The sequence below is a fragment of the Canis aureus genome, chromosome 19, assembly GCF_053574225.1.
Source record: "Canis aureus isolate CA01 chromosome 19, VMU_Caureus_v.1.0, whole genome shotgun sequence".
NCBI classification, from domain to species: domain Eukaryota; kingdom Metazoa; phylum Chordata; class Mammalia; order Carnivora; family Canidae; genus Canis; species Canis aureus.
Genome location: NC_135629.1, coordinates 23,769,050 through 23,785,022, shown reverse-complemented (window position 1 = coordinate 23,785,022; position 15,973 = coordinate 23,769,050). Strand labels below are relative to the sequence as shown.

The 15,973-nt window shown below is 34.1% G+C and overlaps 1 protein-coding gene and 1 long non-coding RNA gene across 2 annotated transcripts in view; one reads left to right on the top strand and one right to left on the bottom strand.

Annotated features, from left to right (window-relative positions):
- The first annotated feature begins 290 nt into the window (after positions 1–290).
- On the top strand, positions 291–15,248 carry LOC144289762 (uncharacterized). Its single transcript, XR_013357679.1, has 3 exons — positions 291–1,147; positions 5,487–5,554; positions 8,996–15,248. It is a non-coding gene; the product is annotated as an uncharacterized LOC144289762 (long non-coding RNA).
- Positions 5,971–15,973, bottom strand: part of TMF1 (TATA element modulatory factor 1) — a 31,980-nt gene continuing 21,977 nt past the window's right edge. The window contains exons 11-17 of the mRNA XM_077858105.1: positions 13,142–13,334; positions 12,292–12,361; positions 11,965–12,057; positions 10,971–11,072; positions 10,541–10,690; positions 9,222–9,347; positions 5,971–7,861 (exon numbers count right to left, since the gene is read on the bottom strand). Coding sequence (XP_077714231.1) covers positions 7,718–7,861; positions 9,222–9,347; positions 10,541–10,690; positions 10,971–11,072; positions 11,965–12,057; positions 12,292–12,361; positions 13,142–13,334 — 878 coding nt within the window. The 3' untranslated portion in view covers positions 5,971–7,717. The remainder of the gene's footprint in view (positions 7,862–9,221; positions 9,348–10,540; positions 10,691–10,970; positions 11,073–11,964; positions 12,058–12,291; positions 12,362–13,141; positions 13,335–15,973) is intronic.

Sequence of the window (15,973 nt, the reverse complement as noted above, 5' to 3'; positions counted from 1 at the left end):
GCGCGGGTCCGCGCTGCACCGGGCCCTGGGGGCGGGCGGGGGCGCTCAGAGGGCCCGAGGACCCCTGACTCTGGCCCATCCTCATTCGGGCTGCGTGGCGCTGGCGCGGTGGTCACGGTTCGGCCCTCCCTGCCCTTCCAGGGTGGGGCGCGAACTCGGATGGCGGCGTCTTCGGGGGTGGCCCCTCGCTCGCCGTGCAGCGGTGCGCTCGGCCCTCCCCGCGCTCCCCGGGAAACTCGCCAAGCGCGAATGCTGCTCTGCGGAGCTGTAGTTTTTGTTTTTGTTTTTTTTTTAATTTTTATTTATTTATGATAGTCACACACACAGAGAGAGAGAGAGAGAGAGAGAGGCAGAGACACAGGCAGAGGGAGAAGCAGGCTCCATGCACCGGGAGCCCGATGTGGGATTCGATCCCGGGTCTCCAGGATCACGCCCTGGGCCAAAGGCAGGCGCCAAACCGCTGCGCCACCCAGGGATCCCCTGTAGTTTTTATTGCTGTATTATTTTACGATTATTTAAATTCCCTTATAATGATATTATTTTATTTTTTTAAGATTTATTTATGATAATTTTATCATGACTGAACGCTGGCCTCCCACACTGTCCTTGGCTCTAGGATGCTCTCTACTCTGTGGAGCGTAGCAGCGTCGATCATTACGGGATTAACTTGAACTGGCTAAATTTAGGAAGGTTGATACCAGCAGAATAAACTTAAGCTCAGACACATAAAGTCACCTACTCTTAATATGATCATAAAGAAGCAACAGTTTGTTTCCAAGGGCTGAAGTGCTTTTTAAATATTTTTTGAGATGCTGTTGTAAGAAGTGTTACAAATGCCATTAGTAATCTGCTAAACAAGGAATGTTATCTGAATTTTTTCTTCAAATAACAACACCGCAAAAAAAAACACATTTGACATGTGCCAGGCATAATTCTAAAGCACTTAAAGTATTAACTCATTTACTCTTTTTTTTTAAGATCTTATTTATTTATTCATGATAGAGAGAGAGAGAGGCAGAGGGAGAAGCAGGCTCCATGCAGGGAGCCCGACACGGGACTCGATCCTGGAACTCCAGGATCACACCCTGGGCCAAAGGCAGACGCTCAACCGCTGAGCCACCCAGGGAGCACCTCACTTACTCTTTAGGTAAAAGACTGTCTCTAAGGGAACTACTGCTCTATTATTTCATACTTTGTCCATCCCATACCAATAAGGGCAGTAATTTTAAAGTGCTTTCTCAGCTTATAGGTCACCATCCTCTTTTTTGTCATGTACAGGAAATATAGCTTTCCTGCTAGTTGGTTCAAGATGAATTGTAGTCATTTAAAATAAATTTTTGTCACTGACTGGTAATATATATTTGTACTCGTATGTATTTTGAATACATGAGAAAAGGTTCTAAAAAGAGGTTAGTCCATTAAATTGCAAGGACAAGCCAATTAAATTGTTGTGATATAAACGTGGTACTATTTTAAATGGCTACTTATTAAGTTGTGGTCATTCAGGCTCGGAGGACACATGATAGAGCTTTAAGAACATCAGCTCGAGTTCTAACATATTGCAGCAGCCATTTGCAACACAGGATTTCCACCCAAGATACCAATGTTAAAATTTAAAACTTTCTTCAAACTGACATTAAAATAAACTAAAATGTCCATTAATAGGAGGCTGATTGAGTAAACTTTGGTATATCCACACAACGAAGAACTATGCAGGTGTAAAAAAAGAACTGAGAAATCTTTATACACTTCAGGGTGTATTGTTGAGTGGGGAAAGGATGTGTAATATGCTATTACTTATGTAGGAAAGGGGATATATATATGTTATTTTACAAATAGATTAATATTTAAAATGATTACCTATGGGGGAAGAAGGGAATATGGATATCGGGGCAAAAAACTTCTCTGGATATACACTATATAGAAGTAGCTTTAGAAACATGTAAATACAGTATAAAACAAAATTTTTAAAAAGTAATCCTTAAAAATTGAAAGTAAAATGAAACAATTTACATGTTATCCAGCTGTGGCATATACTACAACAAAGGACCTATCCCAAGTGATTTTGAAACACAATTAGCACATCTGGTGGATGTACCCTCAGGACTAAAAGAATTTAAAAAATCACAAACTGTTCCCAGGAACCAAACTGTTAGTGGGAATACTGATTGGGATACACCAAATAGGAGTAATGAAGATGGTATCTTTGAAGCTGAATTTTTTGGCATGTGGTGTAGATATAAGCCTAACCTCATAAAAATACTACTTATGAATTTGGAGGTAATATAAATTAACATTTTATCATTAAGAACAGAGCTATCCTCCATCATCCATTGAAAAGACCTACAAAACAACCAACCCTGTAGCAAGAAGCACCTGTTGTACCCAGACTATGATCTGCAAACATTTCCCACTAAAAGGAACGTGAGTTCCATAGAAAAATGGATCATCTTAGATATGTACATCATCTTAGATGATGTACAAGAAGCAGCTAAAAAACCTTACATGAGGAGGCAGGGAGGCAATCAAAGATAATGAGGGCCTTATCAAAAGGACTCAGGAACCAGTCTGAAAAGCCACCTTCTGGCCAAAGATAGGATAATTTAAAGCATCAGTAAAGGGTAACTGTAATAGATTGAAGTACACATATAGTTAAATCTTATATTCAAAGAGGTCTGACCAATCAACCAAACACACAGACCAAAACCTCATTGTTCATGTCTGATGGCAAAAGGGAACCAACTCCTAATGTGAAAACTAGTAAAACAAAACCAAAAAACATGAAAACGGTAAATGCAAACAACTGAAGCATATTTTATCCCATTTTTCCTATATGAATCATGATGCAAGTAACTAAATAGTTGATGAGGTATTTTTTACAAAAATATTCCATACTTAAATTTGATAATGAAGTCTTATGTCTGAAATTTGCTTCAAAATAATGTGGATTGAGATGAAGCACAAGTGAACTATAAATGAAACAAAATGGGCCATGAACTGTTGAACACAGTTAAAGAGTATAGGTTAATGAGAGTATGGGGATTCATAATCTGTTCTCTTTGTACAAGTTTAAAATTTTATATAATCATAATTTTTGCAGTGCATTACAATCTTATTAAATGTGTTTTAAGCTTGCTGCACATATATTGACATTTGGATAGCTCACAGTGTCAGCAAAATGCTGAACAATCAGAATATAGCTTATTGGTTATCTGATATATCCAATTGCTTAAAATATAATTCAACAGTTCTGAAGTTTTAAGCAAATAGATTTTGACAAAAGTTGACCTTACGCTAGTTGATCTATACATTTATGGTTTCACAGGAAAGGAATAAGAGAAGCAGCACTGCAGTTAATGGTTCAGAGCATATTCTCTGGAGCCAAACTGCACAAATTAGAACCTCATCTTTGCCATTTACTTGCCATATGACCTTAAGCAACTAAACCTTCTTCATTTTAAAAATGGAGATGAGAATAGTATTGACTTTAAAAAGCTGATTTGAAGGTAAAGTGCAGGTACACAATCTCTTTTCCAAAATCCTTGGGGCCCTATGTGTTCCTGAATTTTTTTGTGTAGAAGAGAGTGTGCAGTTTACAACTTAACACACTCAGTGTGCCCTGGGTCAACACCCCATTATCCCATACAATATTTCTGCAGCAAAATGTATGCACTTCATTCCACTCACCGTGAGATAACCCTCTAAGTAACCCCACGTCAGGAAAGGTTAAGCTTTACCACCAAAGCAAGTTTGACAGCAAACTTACAAAAACACTTAACAGTTTTCAGAGCTTTTTTAGACTTCAGAACAGTGGATAAGGGATTATGATCCTGTTTAAGTGAATTATTTCCACAGTAACAAAGTACTGTGTTTCCTATAATCAGCATAACCACAGATTTTTTAACAATATGTATTTTTAAAAATTAAGATTTTAATTTCAAGAGACAAACGGGCGTGGCATTGTATAAAACTGAAAGGAACACCTCTATGTGTCCATCACTACCTCTAAAAGCAACAAGAGAGTTTGATGTTACACAAACAGCAAGAGCTCTTATTACCTCTTCCTTAGTATTATTTGAAGATTCTAAAATTGAATTTACCTTACTTAGTAGCAGGGCAAAATGGAGAATAAATTCTGGACAGCTCTAAAAGCAAATTCTCTGTACCCATCATTGTGGGTACCAAATTCTCTGTACCAAACCATTTTGTGGTTTTTGTTTTGAGAAGTATTTAGTATTAAGAAGAAAGAAACTATTTCCATTCTATCTTATTAAAGGATCTGGATTTGCTAAAGGTAAAATGGATATGTGTAAAGGCAAAGCTTACAAGTATTTTATTTATTTATTTATTTTTTTAAAATAAGGGTTAAGATTTTATTTATTTATTCATGAGAGACACACACAGCGGGGGAGGGGGGGGAGGCAGAGACACACAGGCAGAGGGAGAAGCAGGCCCCATGCAGGGAGCCTGATGTGGGGCTCCATCCTGGGTCTCCAGGATCACGGCTTCAGCGGCTGGGCTGAAGGTGGCGCTAAACCGCTGAGCCACCTGGGCTGCCCTTACAAGTACTTTTAAGGATCAAAGTTGTAAGAGTTCAATATTACAAGCAATATGAACTCAGAATAACTTATGAATAAAGGACAACTTATCTATTGTTATTATTTGAATACAGAACTGTTGTAAAACTTTTAGAAGAGTATCCTGAACACTGTTTAAGATTTTTAAAAAAGACACAAATCATCCTTACAATAATTTAATTGCGGTAAATTCTCAGGATTGTTTTCCAAAAACTTCATTAGAAAAACTATGCTTAATGCTGACAATATTCTTCATAATAACTCATAGAAAATTTGGACTTATCCTCATTTTAAAATATGAATTCTGAAGTTATACAAGTCCTATTACCTTCATAAAACAATATCACCTTCATTCATTGGTACTGGGCAGTCTAAATTATGGTAACAATGAAATACATTAATACTATTATAAAGATTTTAACCTTTATTCAAATCAGATCCATGCTTATTTACATTACCTTTCATTTAGAATTAAAATATTATATCAATCTGTAGTTGAAATCATACTTTTAGCCCTTTACAAAATATGAGGTTATACTGTAAAACTGAAAATAGGGAGATTAGAATTTTAAAGAAAAATTTTAAAATTATGATATACTAGAAGAAAAAAATATATATATACCAAATAGTAAAACAAGAAAAAATATCTAGACTTCTTCTCTTTTGTCATGTGGCTTTTTTCTAAATACTACAAATTGCATACTTTTAATAAGCATCGAAATAAAATGTTCAATTCAGAAATCAAATGCCAATTGAAGAATCACGAGAAAAAAATTTTCACTTAACTACAAAAACTCATGTTTCCCTAAGTCAGAAATTGTCCATATTTAGAATATCTTAAATCACGATATAGATACGTTCAATACATTCCCATATGCTAAACAGTATACAATTGAAACTTCTCAACAGAGTCAATGGAAAAAAAAAAAGGAGTCGGTAGTCTCAATCAAGCTTCCCAAGAGCTGGAAAAACACCTGGTATGTGCTCAGTTGTCTCTATATTAACAATGCTCACACGTCTAACCTTATATTTTTGAAGTTCTGATTTTTAATATCTATTTTCAAGAGAAATATCTGATTGCAAACTATTCTCTTAACCATTAAATTTTAAACATTGTTTTACTAAAATATGGATAGAGAAGTTTTAATGACCAACAGCAAAATACAGCAACCAGTATGTCACTAGGTATTCCGCCTCTTAGTGGAGTTTTTCAAGATTCTCACTACACCTTCTCAACTTATAAATGTACCAAGAGATCTAAGTGTATAATAAAATCTGTGTGACTATCCATTATTAATTTTTGGATAATGAACATATGGTAATAATATATAGCCAGAGTCCTAAATAACTATTTACCATTTTTAAGTTCAATAAATTGAAAACACTTTTAAAATTTTAAGTTGAACTGATTTTATTAATGTTAATAAGAATTAAGAAAAGAAAATGTCTAACATTATGAAATTGAAAAGTATAGGAGTTTTATTTCCATCTTTTTTCCACAACTGAAGGTTTTATTTTCTAATATTTTAAAATAATAATTTCCTAATTCCTAAACTTCTAGTTTCAAACGCTTGACAATTTTGCAACTTCAGTTTCCTATATTTCCTAATTCTGTACATTTCTTATTGCTATCCGTCTCGTCATTCCTTGTCAGCCCAGTGAATATTTAAAAAAAAAAAATCCCCCCTCAAAAAAGTCCAAGCTGACAAAAAGTTATTACACTGCTTTTTACCACTAAAATATAGAAAATTAATTTTATGAATTTGGTTCACACTGAAAGAATATTTATTAGTGCTACAAATCAGAGATCCAATGACAGAAATACTGCCTGGAATACAAAAAGAACAAAAATGAGGTCACTTGAATTGCCCTGAAAAGCATTCCAAATTCTTCAACATGGCTTGCTTATAGCTATAACCCAAAGTTCTACTGTTTAAAATTCAACTAAAAATTAAATGAGAGTTATTTGCAAGTAAAGGCAACTAAATGACTTTCAGTAATAAAATGTATCAAAATATTTCACAAATCTAAAACTGCGCCTGGTTAACTTTTTTTAAACAAAATAACATTTGGAAGCACTTGGAAGAAAGCATAGCTATTTTTTAAAGCTATTCCACACTATTTTTGAGTGTAAAGTTTTGAGAAAAAATAAAATGATAAATTATACAGAATTGCAAAATGCCAAATTTAAATTAACTCCTATAGTTTCTGTATGTTGTTATGAATATTCTGTAATATCAAACATTGATTTTTTTAATGTGCCAAAAAATAAGGCTTTACAAAATGTGAACAATTAATTTTTAAGAGAAAATCATGTTATTACTTTATCACTTTTGATTCATCTTACAGGGTTAGTAAAACGATACCTCTTTAAAAGCACTTAAATGTCACTGATGTCATCACAAAATCATTTTAAGGAAAATTTTTCCACTATCTGATCGTGCCTATATAATTAACTAAATAGCTACAGCTTTCACCAGAGAGGTACCAAAATTTGTATACTTTATTGTAGAATGTGGGTGAAATAAATTCTCAGACCACAAAAATTTTAAAGTTTAAATCATTCACCCTTTAAGCTTCAGAGAGTGTCAGTGTGATTTCCACTTTAAAAGAAAAAATATTAGTTCAAAATTTAGTAACTGTGGGTTTAATAATTTTTTTACTAGAACATTTAATGTTCATTTTCATGAAGTAATAATTAGATATGTTGAAATGTGAAAGATTTCAAAGTTTCAATATGTTAATATCACTCTTTAAATGTCCTTAATATATACAAACACATATAAATTACAGATACAATTAATTATATATTTACAACGCAACATATGAACACCATCTCCTTCCCTACCATACTGATATGAGGAAAAGTAATCTCTGTGCTGTTCAAGACCAAAAAAAAAAGAAAAAAAAAAAAAAAGATGCTTTAAAAAATAAATCTTTAAAGAATAGTTTCAAAAATAAAGTTCAAATATTGCACAAAATAATTTAACTGCAAATATTACTATATACTATAAAACAATTTTTTTCAGTTTTTGAACTCTACAGTAAATTCCACTAATTCTATAAAAGAATTTATTGGGAGTCTACACTTAGATATTAAATGTTTACATTCAGTTTGATGGGAATGTAGTTTTCAGAAGTTAACTGAGTCTTTGTCTTAAAAGTTCATCTATTTGAGTCTTATACATATTTTTTACATCTTCAAGATCTAATCGAAGTTCTTCTGCCTCTTCTGCTTTCTCTCCATACATCTGCAGAATAGTGTTGTATCTTTGATCCAAATCCTACAAAAAAATATGTTCATAATTTTTAAAATAACTCTACAAAACACCTTTAATATATATTTATATTACAAATGAGTCACCAGTAAACATATTACAATCTAAAGAAAAGTACCTAGTCATCTCTTCTGAAAATTAAACTGCTATTCCGATCCGCTGGAATAAATAGCAAGTCGAGGAATTAAAAAAACAGAACAAAAACAAAAAACCCAAGCCAGATGGCTACCAATTTTATCATATCTCTCCACTACTCTACAATTCTCCCCATCTAAAGCTTAATCTGTCTTTTCTCCCATTAATTTAAACACATGTGATCAAATTTTACTCTCTTCGGTTCATCACGCTTTAAGTATTATCTGTCATTTAGCCCACCAAAAAAAGATAAAAGAAAATATATTTTCATATATGGCTTAACAGTGACTCCTAATACCAAATACGTAAATTGTGATGATACATAATAATGTCAATGAACAAAATACTCATAAGATTATGTAAAAGAGTAGTATTATAAATGAGCCCTGGTCAAATAAAACCTAATTATTTTCCTTTATTTTTATTTTTTATTTTTAAAGATTTTATTTATTAATTCATGAGAGACACACAGAGAGAGAGGCAGAGACATAGGCAGAGGGAGAAGCAAGCTTCATTCAAGGAGCCTGATGGGACTTGATCCTGGGACTCCAAGATCACAACCTGAGCCAAAGGTGGATGCTTTAACCACTCACCTAGGTGTCCCTCTTTTTTTTTTTTAAAGATTTTATCCATTCATTCATGAAAGACACACAGAGAGAAAGGCAGAGACACAGGCAGAGGGAGAAGCAGGCTCCAGGCAAGGAGCCGGATGTGGGACTCGACCCTGAGACCGCGGGATCACGCCCTGAGCCAGGGGCAGGTGCTCAACCGCTGAGCCACCCAGGCATCCCTAATTATTTTCCTATATTGGGACTGCACATGATTATGAAAAATACTTCATGTAATGTGACAAGTAAGAAGATTCTTAAAACTTCCTAACTGAACTATTTAATACCATTTTCAAAGAAATCATTAAAACTTACGTATTTTATGTAAAATAACAATATCAAATCTAATGTAACTGGATAAAAATATCTTGGATTCATTCTTTTTTTTTTTTTTAAGGATTTATTCATTTTACAGAAAGAAGCAGAGCGTGTACGTGCAAGCAAGCAGGGAGAGAGAGAAAATCCTGAAAAAGATGCCCTGCAGGGTGCATAGCCCAATGTGGGGCTCAATCCTGTATCCTGAGATTATGACCTGAGCCAAAATCAAGTGTCAGACACCTAACCAACTGAGCCACCTAGGGAATCCCTTGGACTCATCCTTAAATGAAGAGAAGAGTACTTACTCTTAGCTGAGTTCGAAGTTTGGGTATCTCCTTCACTTTCTCTTCAAGTTCATCATTTTGATTTGTTAATTTAACTAGCTCTTCAGCCATTATTGCACGTGTTTTTTCTAGGTTGCCAATTTCTAGCTGAGAAACATTACAGGGAAGTAATTTAAATAAAAATATATCTTGGTTATTAATACTTATACTAATATAAATATATTCAATGTTATTTTTGATAAAATAGTATGTCAACATATAGCCATGAGCTAACTCTTTAAGGAAATGGTGGCAAAAACAAGGGTTTCTGCTCTCCTCAGAGGTTACCAGGGCTTACTATGAAAGAAAAAGAACTAAAGAAAATCTAATCATCTGTTTGAAGTACGGAGCCCTATATTTTTCTCTAGAGAAACAGCATATATTTCAGTCATTCTAAATTAGTACATAAACTCAGAAAAATAAAACTATCCTTTAATGCAGCCCCAGCTGTGCAGGTCACATTGACAGAATCTATCATCACTACCAATGAAGTTTAATCTGGACCCTCAAGCACAGCACACTGGGCTACACAAACATAACTCATATGAAGTTTATTCTGATCTTGTTTATTTTCCAATTCAAAGACTTGGTCTTTAATAGAGTAGTATTTCCAACCAACTATAATAATATAATGAGAATAAAAGGAAAGATTTACACTTCTGTTTCAAGTTCAACAATGAAAATAGGTAAAGTGTTTTAACATCTCTCACATTAAGTTTTTAAAAAGTAAAGTAAGATGGGAGGGTGCCGCCTCCCTACTCAAGATGGTTTCTTTCATATACAGGATATTCTAGTTCTAATCTCTCTCCCTCCTTCCTCACAAGGGGGAGTGACCTAAGTGGTAACTCTTGAGAAAAATAAAATGACTGTGTTCAGATCAGCAAACTCTTTCTTTTTTAATGTTTGGGAAAGGTGCCTGCCAGGAGTTCTCTGCTCTTAGATGCTTACAAGTCTTAGATGGCAGCCTATAACACATGGGGAGGCCTACTCCAGCTCTGCATTTGCCATGACAGGGTGGGTAAGTCGCGCTAATTCTGACAGTCAGAGCCCGTGAGCAGGCTCATTTGGCTCTCATCTGGCTAATTTCTCAAACTAGTCTTATCAAAAAAACCACATATATCATTATATATGTATATATATATCACATACATCATTAATATATGTGATACATTTTAAACTTCACATGCCACTATTTCACTTTATTTTTCAATTTGCTCAGAATTGAGGTGGAGATGAAGGGTGCTACTTATTAGGCCCCAAAATTTCATTTACTTCTGTTGCACATTTAATTTTTCCAATACCTGTAAATGAGTAATTTCTCCTTCCCTTAGCTTTAGCTGAGACTGTAGATTTTCAATAATGCTGGATCCTGCTCCCATTCTCACAGCATCGTAAAGATTTCCATTTGTTGATACAGACATTGGTCCAAATGAGTGATCATGAGGTTCATCCTATATTAAACCATATACAGTTATACAGTTATAAGCTGAGTTCCACAATAAGGTTCAAACAAATGGTTCTGCTAATTCTTGCTTTAAAATGTCTGTAACTTTCTCAAAGGCACGAAATCATCTCTTATTTCTTCAGTGCAATTAGCACTCCTTCATGAATATTCAGATCAATTGCCTATCGAATGGCAAGGTGATAGATGATAGACAAAATGCTACCTGCTTATTTCCTTTATTATCGTTCAGTTTAACAACTAGGTACATATAAGAAATAAAATATCACCTGAGACAGAAAAGATGTTTGTAGCCCTGCCATATCAACTCCACTTATTGAACTCGAACGAGACATGGTAGGAGTGCTAGAAACAGAAAATGGCTTCCGTTCCTTAAGGAGTAAAACAAAAACAAAAACAAAAACAACATTCAGGTCACATTAAAGACTAAAATGGTAAATAAAAAGCAAGAAACTTTTCTAGGATAAATGACAACAAAGATTCATTCTCATTTCCTCATATAAAATGTTACAGATAGAATTTCTGAAGTCTTATTAAAGGCACAAGAGCCATTTAAAATTGTAGACAGATGTGGTCAAATCATCTCAGGACTCATTTATATTACAACAATTTATTTTTAATGGAATGAAAATGTTTTTGTTCTAACAAATACTGAATTAATGTCTACATATTATTATATATTAATTAACCTATTACCAATTAAACCTAATTCTTCAGAATAAGATTACTAATAAGTTTTACAAACCATCAAGTTTCTGGCTTATCCATTTTATTTTTAATATATATTTTTAAAATTCCAAACAAATTCAAAAGGTAATTTCCATGTACATACAGGCAGTTTTAACAAATGATGCTACCAAGTATAATCCAATCCTTCACATACAGGAAACTAACTCACTTTAGAAAAATTACCTTCCTTAACCAGAAATAAAGTGAACATACCAGTTTTATCCCCAAGGTGCCTAGAGGCCAAATGAAGTGCATTAGTTTCAGTGAAACTAATTTCACAAAATTCATTAAAAAATGGCCGCAACAGATTCTAGAATTCAAGCCTTAGAATCACAGATCTCTTTGGATAAACTCAAATTACTTTGGACCCACTCTGACAGGATACTGATTACAATACTATAATTCATCACTCTATTGATTTTAAGCAGAAAAAATGGTATTTATAAGGTATACCTAGAATTATGTAACAATGGTTAATCAGAACAGCTATGAACTGGTTACACCAAAAACAAAACAAAACCCCAAATTCAGTACCTTTTCTTTTATTGCTTCTTGGGTGAAAACTGCTTTCTTCCTTTCCTGTTCAACTTTCAATTTCTCCATTTCTAACTGACTATTCAGTAGTGTCTAGTGGAGAGAGGTACAGTTAGATAATTTCTGTGATACTAAATCATCCTTCTAAGTCCATTCCAAAGTCAGGAACATAAAGTATATATTCCTATTTCTTTTACTACTAAAGACCAAGTTCAGAAAGAAGTCACAGTGCTCACTCCACCCTGGCATCTCATTAGGTGGCTACCATCCCCAACTGTTCTCTAGTGGAAGCCCGAAGAGGAGAGGTGAGCAAACACTGTTAAATACCTTTTCTTTCTTTGTCTCTTCAAGTGTTCTTACATATTCATCTTTCAGGTTTTCTAATTCGACCTGGTACCTATTAAGCCAGAAAGAATTAAACAAAACAAAGATGATAGTACACACTATTGAAAACTCACCACTTTATTAACTCTTTAATAGTCATTTCAACTATCAGCTTGATTTTCCAAATATACTTTCTAGATGACAGGGGTTTTACACTCAGAAGCCAAGCTACTACTTTTGTGTATTATATTATATTGCTGCTCTGAGCTAGGATTTCATTTAAAAAGAGATTTTCTAAAAAGAATTTTGAATACCACCATTCTCTAATAGGTTCAGATTCTGCAAAAGCTTGTTAGAGAGTTCTATGAAAATATTTGCAGAAGTTCAGGTATCATTTTTACTTGACCATTTTTTTTTTTTAACTAAAATTTCTAAGGAAGAACTCAGGGAGTAAAACCACACTAATCACAGCCTTAATACACTTTCAGATAGATGAACTTCATAGCCTGCAGTTCCAAAGAACCCAGACATTTATTTAGAAAGACTGGAACACTGCTAAGACCATTGTAAAATATAAAAAATAACTCCAATGAGTGGTCTCCAAACTATTTTATAGTTACAGATTCCTTTAAAAAAAACCTGATTAAAGTAATGAATCTTTTCCCTGGAAAATGCAAATACATACAGAACATGCCACACAATTTCACGAGCCTGTCTCAAGTTCAATGAATCCCAAACCATTCTGCTATACTATTCTATTACTAATGACTCTGAGTTTAAACACTACAACTTTTTTTAAGTGCTTTAAGATGTCACAAAACCACCAAGAATAACACTCAAGAAACATGCTCACCTATTATTTTCATCCTCAAGTTTTCTTAGCTTATTTTTCTCTGATTCTAACTGGGCCTGAAATCTACTGTTTTCCTGTCTTAAGAGAGAATTCTGTGACTCCATGGAGGACATTTGAATTTTGTTGGCAAGGAGTTCTTCTGTAGCTGCACGTTCTCTTTCAACTGCTGCTGCTAACAAAGTCTGGGATTCACCTGATTGTAGGATAAAAAAGAAAAATCAAATATACTTAGGCCCAAAAGGCCAAAATATCAAATAAATTTTTACTTCAAACAGTTAATAATTCAAATAGCCTCACTGAAATCTGTAAGAACTTATTGACTGAGGCAGAACTGCTTATATAGACAAAAGAACAAATCTTAACTTATAACTGCTTTATTATTTTTTTCCTAAAATATTTTAATTTGAAAGTGGAGGCACATATTGAAAGTGGAGCAACTGGATATCTAAATGCAAAAACAAAAAAGAAAAAAACCTAAAAACCCATCAAACTAAACTTACATTATATGAAAATTAATTCAAAATGGATCAAAAATTTAAGTGCAAAAAAACCCTTAAAACTTTTAGAAAAAAGTTTTCTAAAACTTTCACTCTTTGCCTGTCCCTAGATATCTCATTAGGTGACTACTATCCCCAACCATTCTCTAGTGGAAGTCCGAAGAGGCGAGGTGAGCAAACACTGTCCCTAGACAGGCAAAGAGTACTTAGGTTTGACACCACCAGCAGAACCATAAAAAGAAAAACTGATAAACTGGACTTCAAAATTTTAAACTTTTGCTTTTGTGAACAGGATAAAAAGACAAGCTACAGACTTGGGAGGAAAAAAATGCAAACCACATTACTTGGTGTCTAGAATATATAAAGAAGTCTCAAAACTTACCAGTGAAAATAGAATCCAATTAGAAAATGGACAAAAGACATGAAAAGGTGTGGTGCCTGGGTGGTTCAGCTGGTTAAGTGTCTGCCTTCGGCTCAGGTCATGATCCCCGGGTCCTGGGATCCAGCCCTGCTTGGGCTTCCCTGCTCAGTGGGGAGCCTGCTGCTCCCTCTCCCTCGGCCCCTCCTCCCTGCTCATGCTCTCTCTCTCTCTCTCTCTTAAATAAATAAATAAAATCTTAAAAAAAAAAAACAGACATGGAAAGGTAATTTCACTGAAGAGGATATACAAATGGAAAATAAGCACATGAAATGATATGCGTCATTAGGGAAATTCAAATGAAAATCACAGTAAGATATCACTAAATGATATCTGGATGACTAGAAGAAAAAATAGGGACAACACAAAATTCTGACAAGGATGTGGAGAAATTAGATTACTGTCATACATATAGCCACTTTGGAAAAACAGTTTGGTGTTTTCCTAAAAAACTAAACATACAACTACCCAGACAACCCAGCAACTGCACACTTAAGGCATTTAGCCAGAGAAATAAAAACATGTCTACACTAAAACATGTACAAGAATGTTCACAGCTTTATCTGTACAGGAAAAGATCTAGAATGAGCCCAGATATCATTCATCAGGTAGATGGTTAAAGAAAATGTGGTATGCTCATAACACAGAAACACTCTGCAATGAAAGGACTAAATCACTGATATACACAGTAATTTAGATGAACCTCCAGGGAATTATGTTGTGAAGGAAAAAAGCCAATCCCAAATTGTCACATAGTATATAATTCTATTTATATAACATTTTGAAATTCCATAATTTTAGATAAGGGACAGATTGTGATTGCCAAGATTTGGGACACAAAAGGAGGCCCACTAGAATGGTAAAATGAGGTTCTAAAAGGACAACTTATCGGAACTGTTCAAAATCTTGAATGTAGAGATGGGTACATGAACCTACACATATAATAAAACCATGCCCAACGTAATACAGAGACACACACATATATAAATGAGTATCAGTAGAACTGAAGAAATCTGAATAAAATTAGTACATTATATCACTGTCAATATCCTGTTGTGATATTATACTATAATTTTGCAGTGTTAACATTTGGGGATATTAGATAAAGCATGCAAGGGACCACCTGTATTATTTTTTAAAACTGCATGTGAATCTATAATTATCTCAATAAAAAATTTCAGTTAAGAAAAGATTAGAGTCTGATATTTAATCACTAATTCTATTTTTTCTCTACCAAAGTAGACCTAACATTATCTCTATTTTTCACTTTATATTGTTACATGCTGTATTTGTGCTCCTATTAAAAGCAATATTTGGTATGTGTGTCCCATGGCTTTGCCTATATTCCAGCACAATACCACATATCACTGAGGGGATGTAGAGCCCAGTTTAAAAACAACAACAACAACAACAACAACAACAACAAAAAAAAAAAAAAAAAAAAACCAGCTTCTGGTTTTCATTACTGCTAAAAGAAAAAACCAGCTTCTGGTTTTCATTTATTGCTAAAAGAAAATTCATTTCAGGTGTCATTTTCAGATGTCTCATGTTCATAGCAAATGGGTCTCAGTAACAAATGATAGACCCAAAACATATATCTATAAATTAAACAATACATGACATTTCATCTAGTTTAGTGATTTTTTTAAGTAGATGAATGTTTTCTAGACATAATCTCACATGGAAGTAAAAAAAAAAAAAAAGATCGAAAAGGAGGCACTACTTTCATTAAAGCAGCCTAAAGGGCTATATCAAGCACCTTAATTATACAGCTGCCCTCTCACCATGACAGCTAGTCCTAAGACATCTAAGGGATCCACCGAATATTGTTTGAAAACCACTCATTCTAGTTTACTCCTCATGATTTACAGGGATACCCTTTCAGGCCTGCTTTTATCACTGTACCATGGCGTCTCT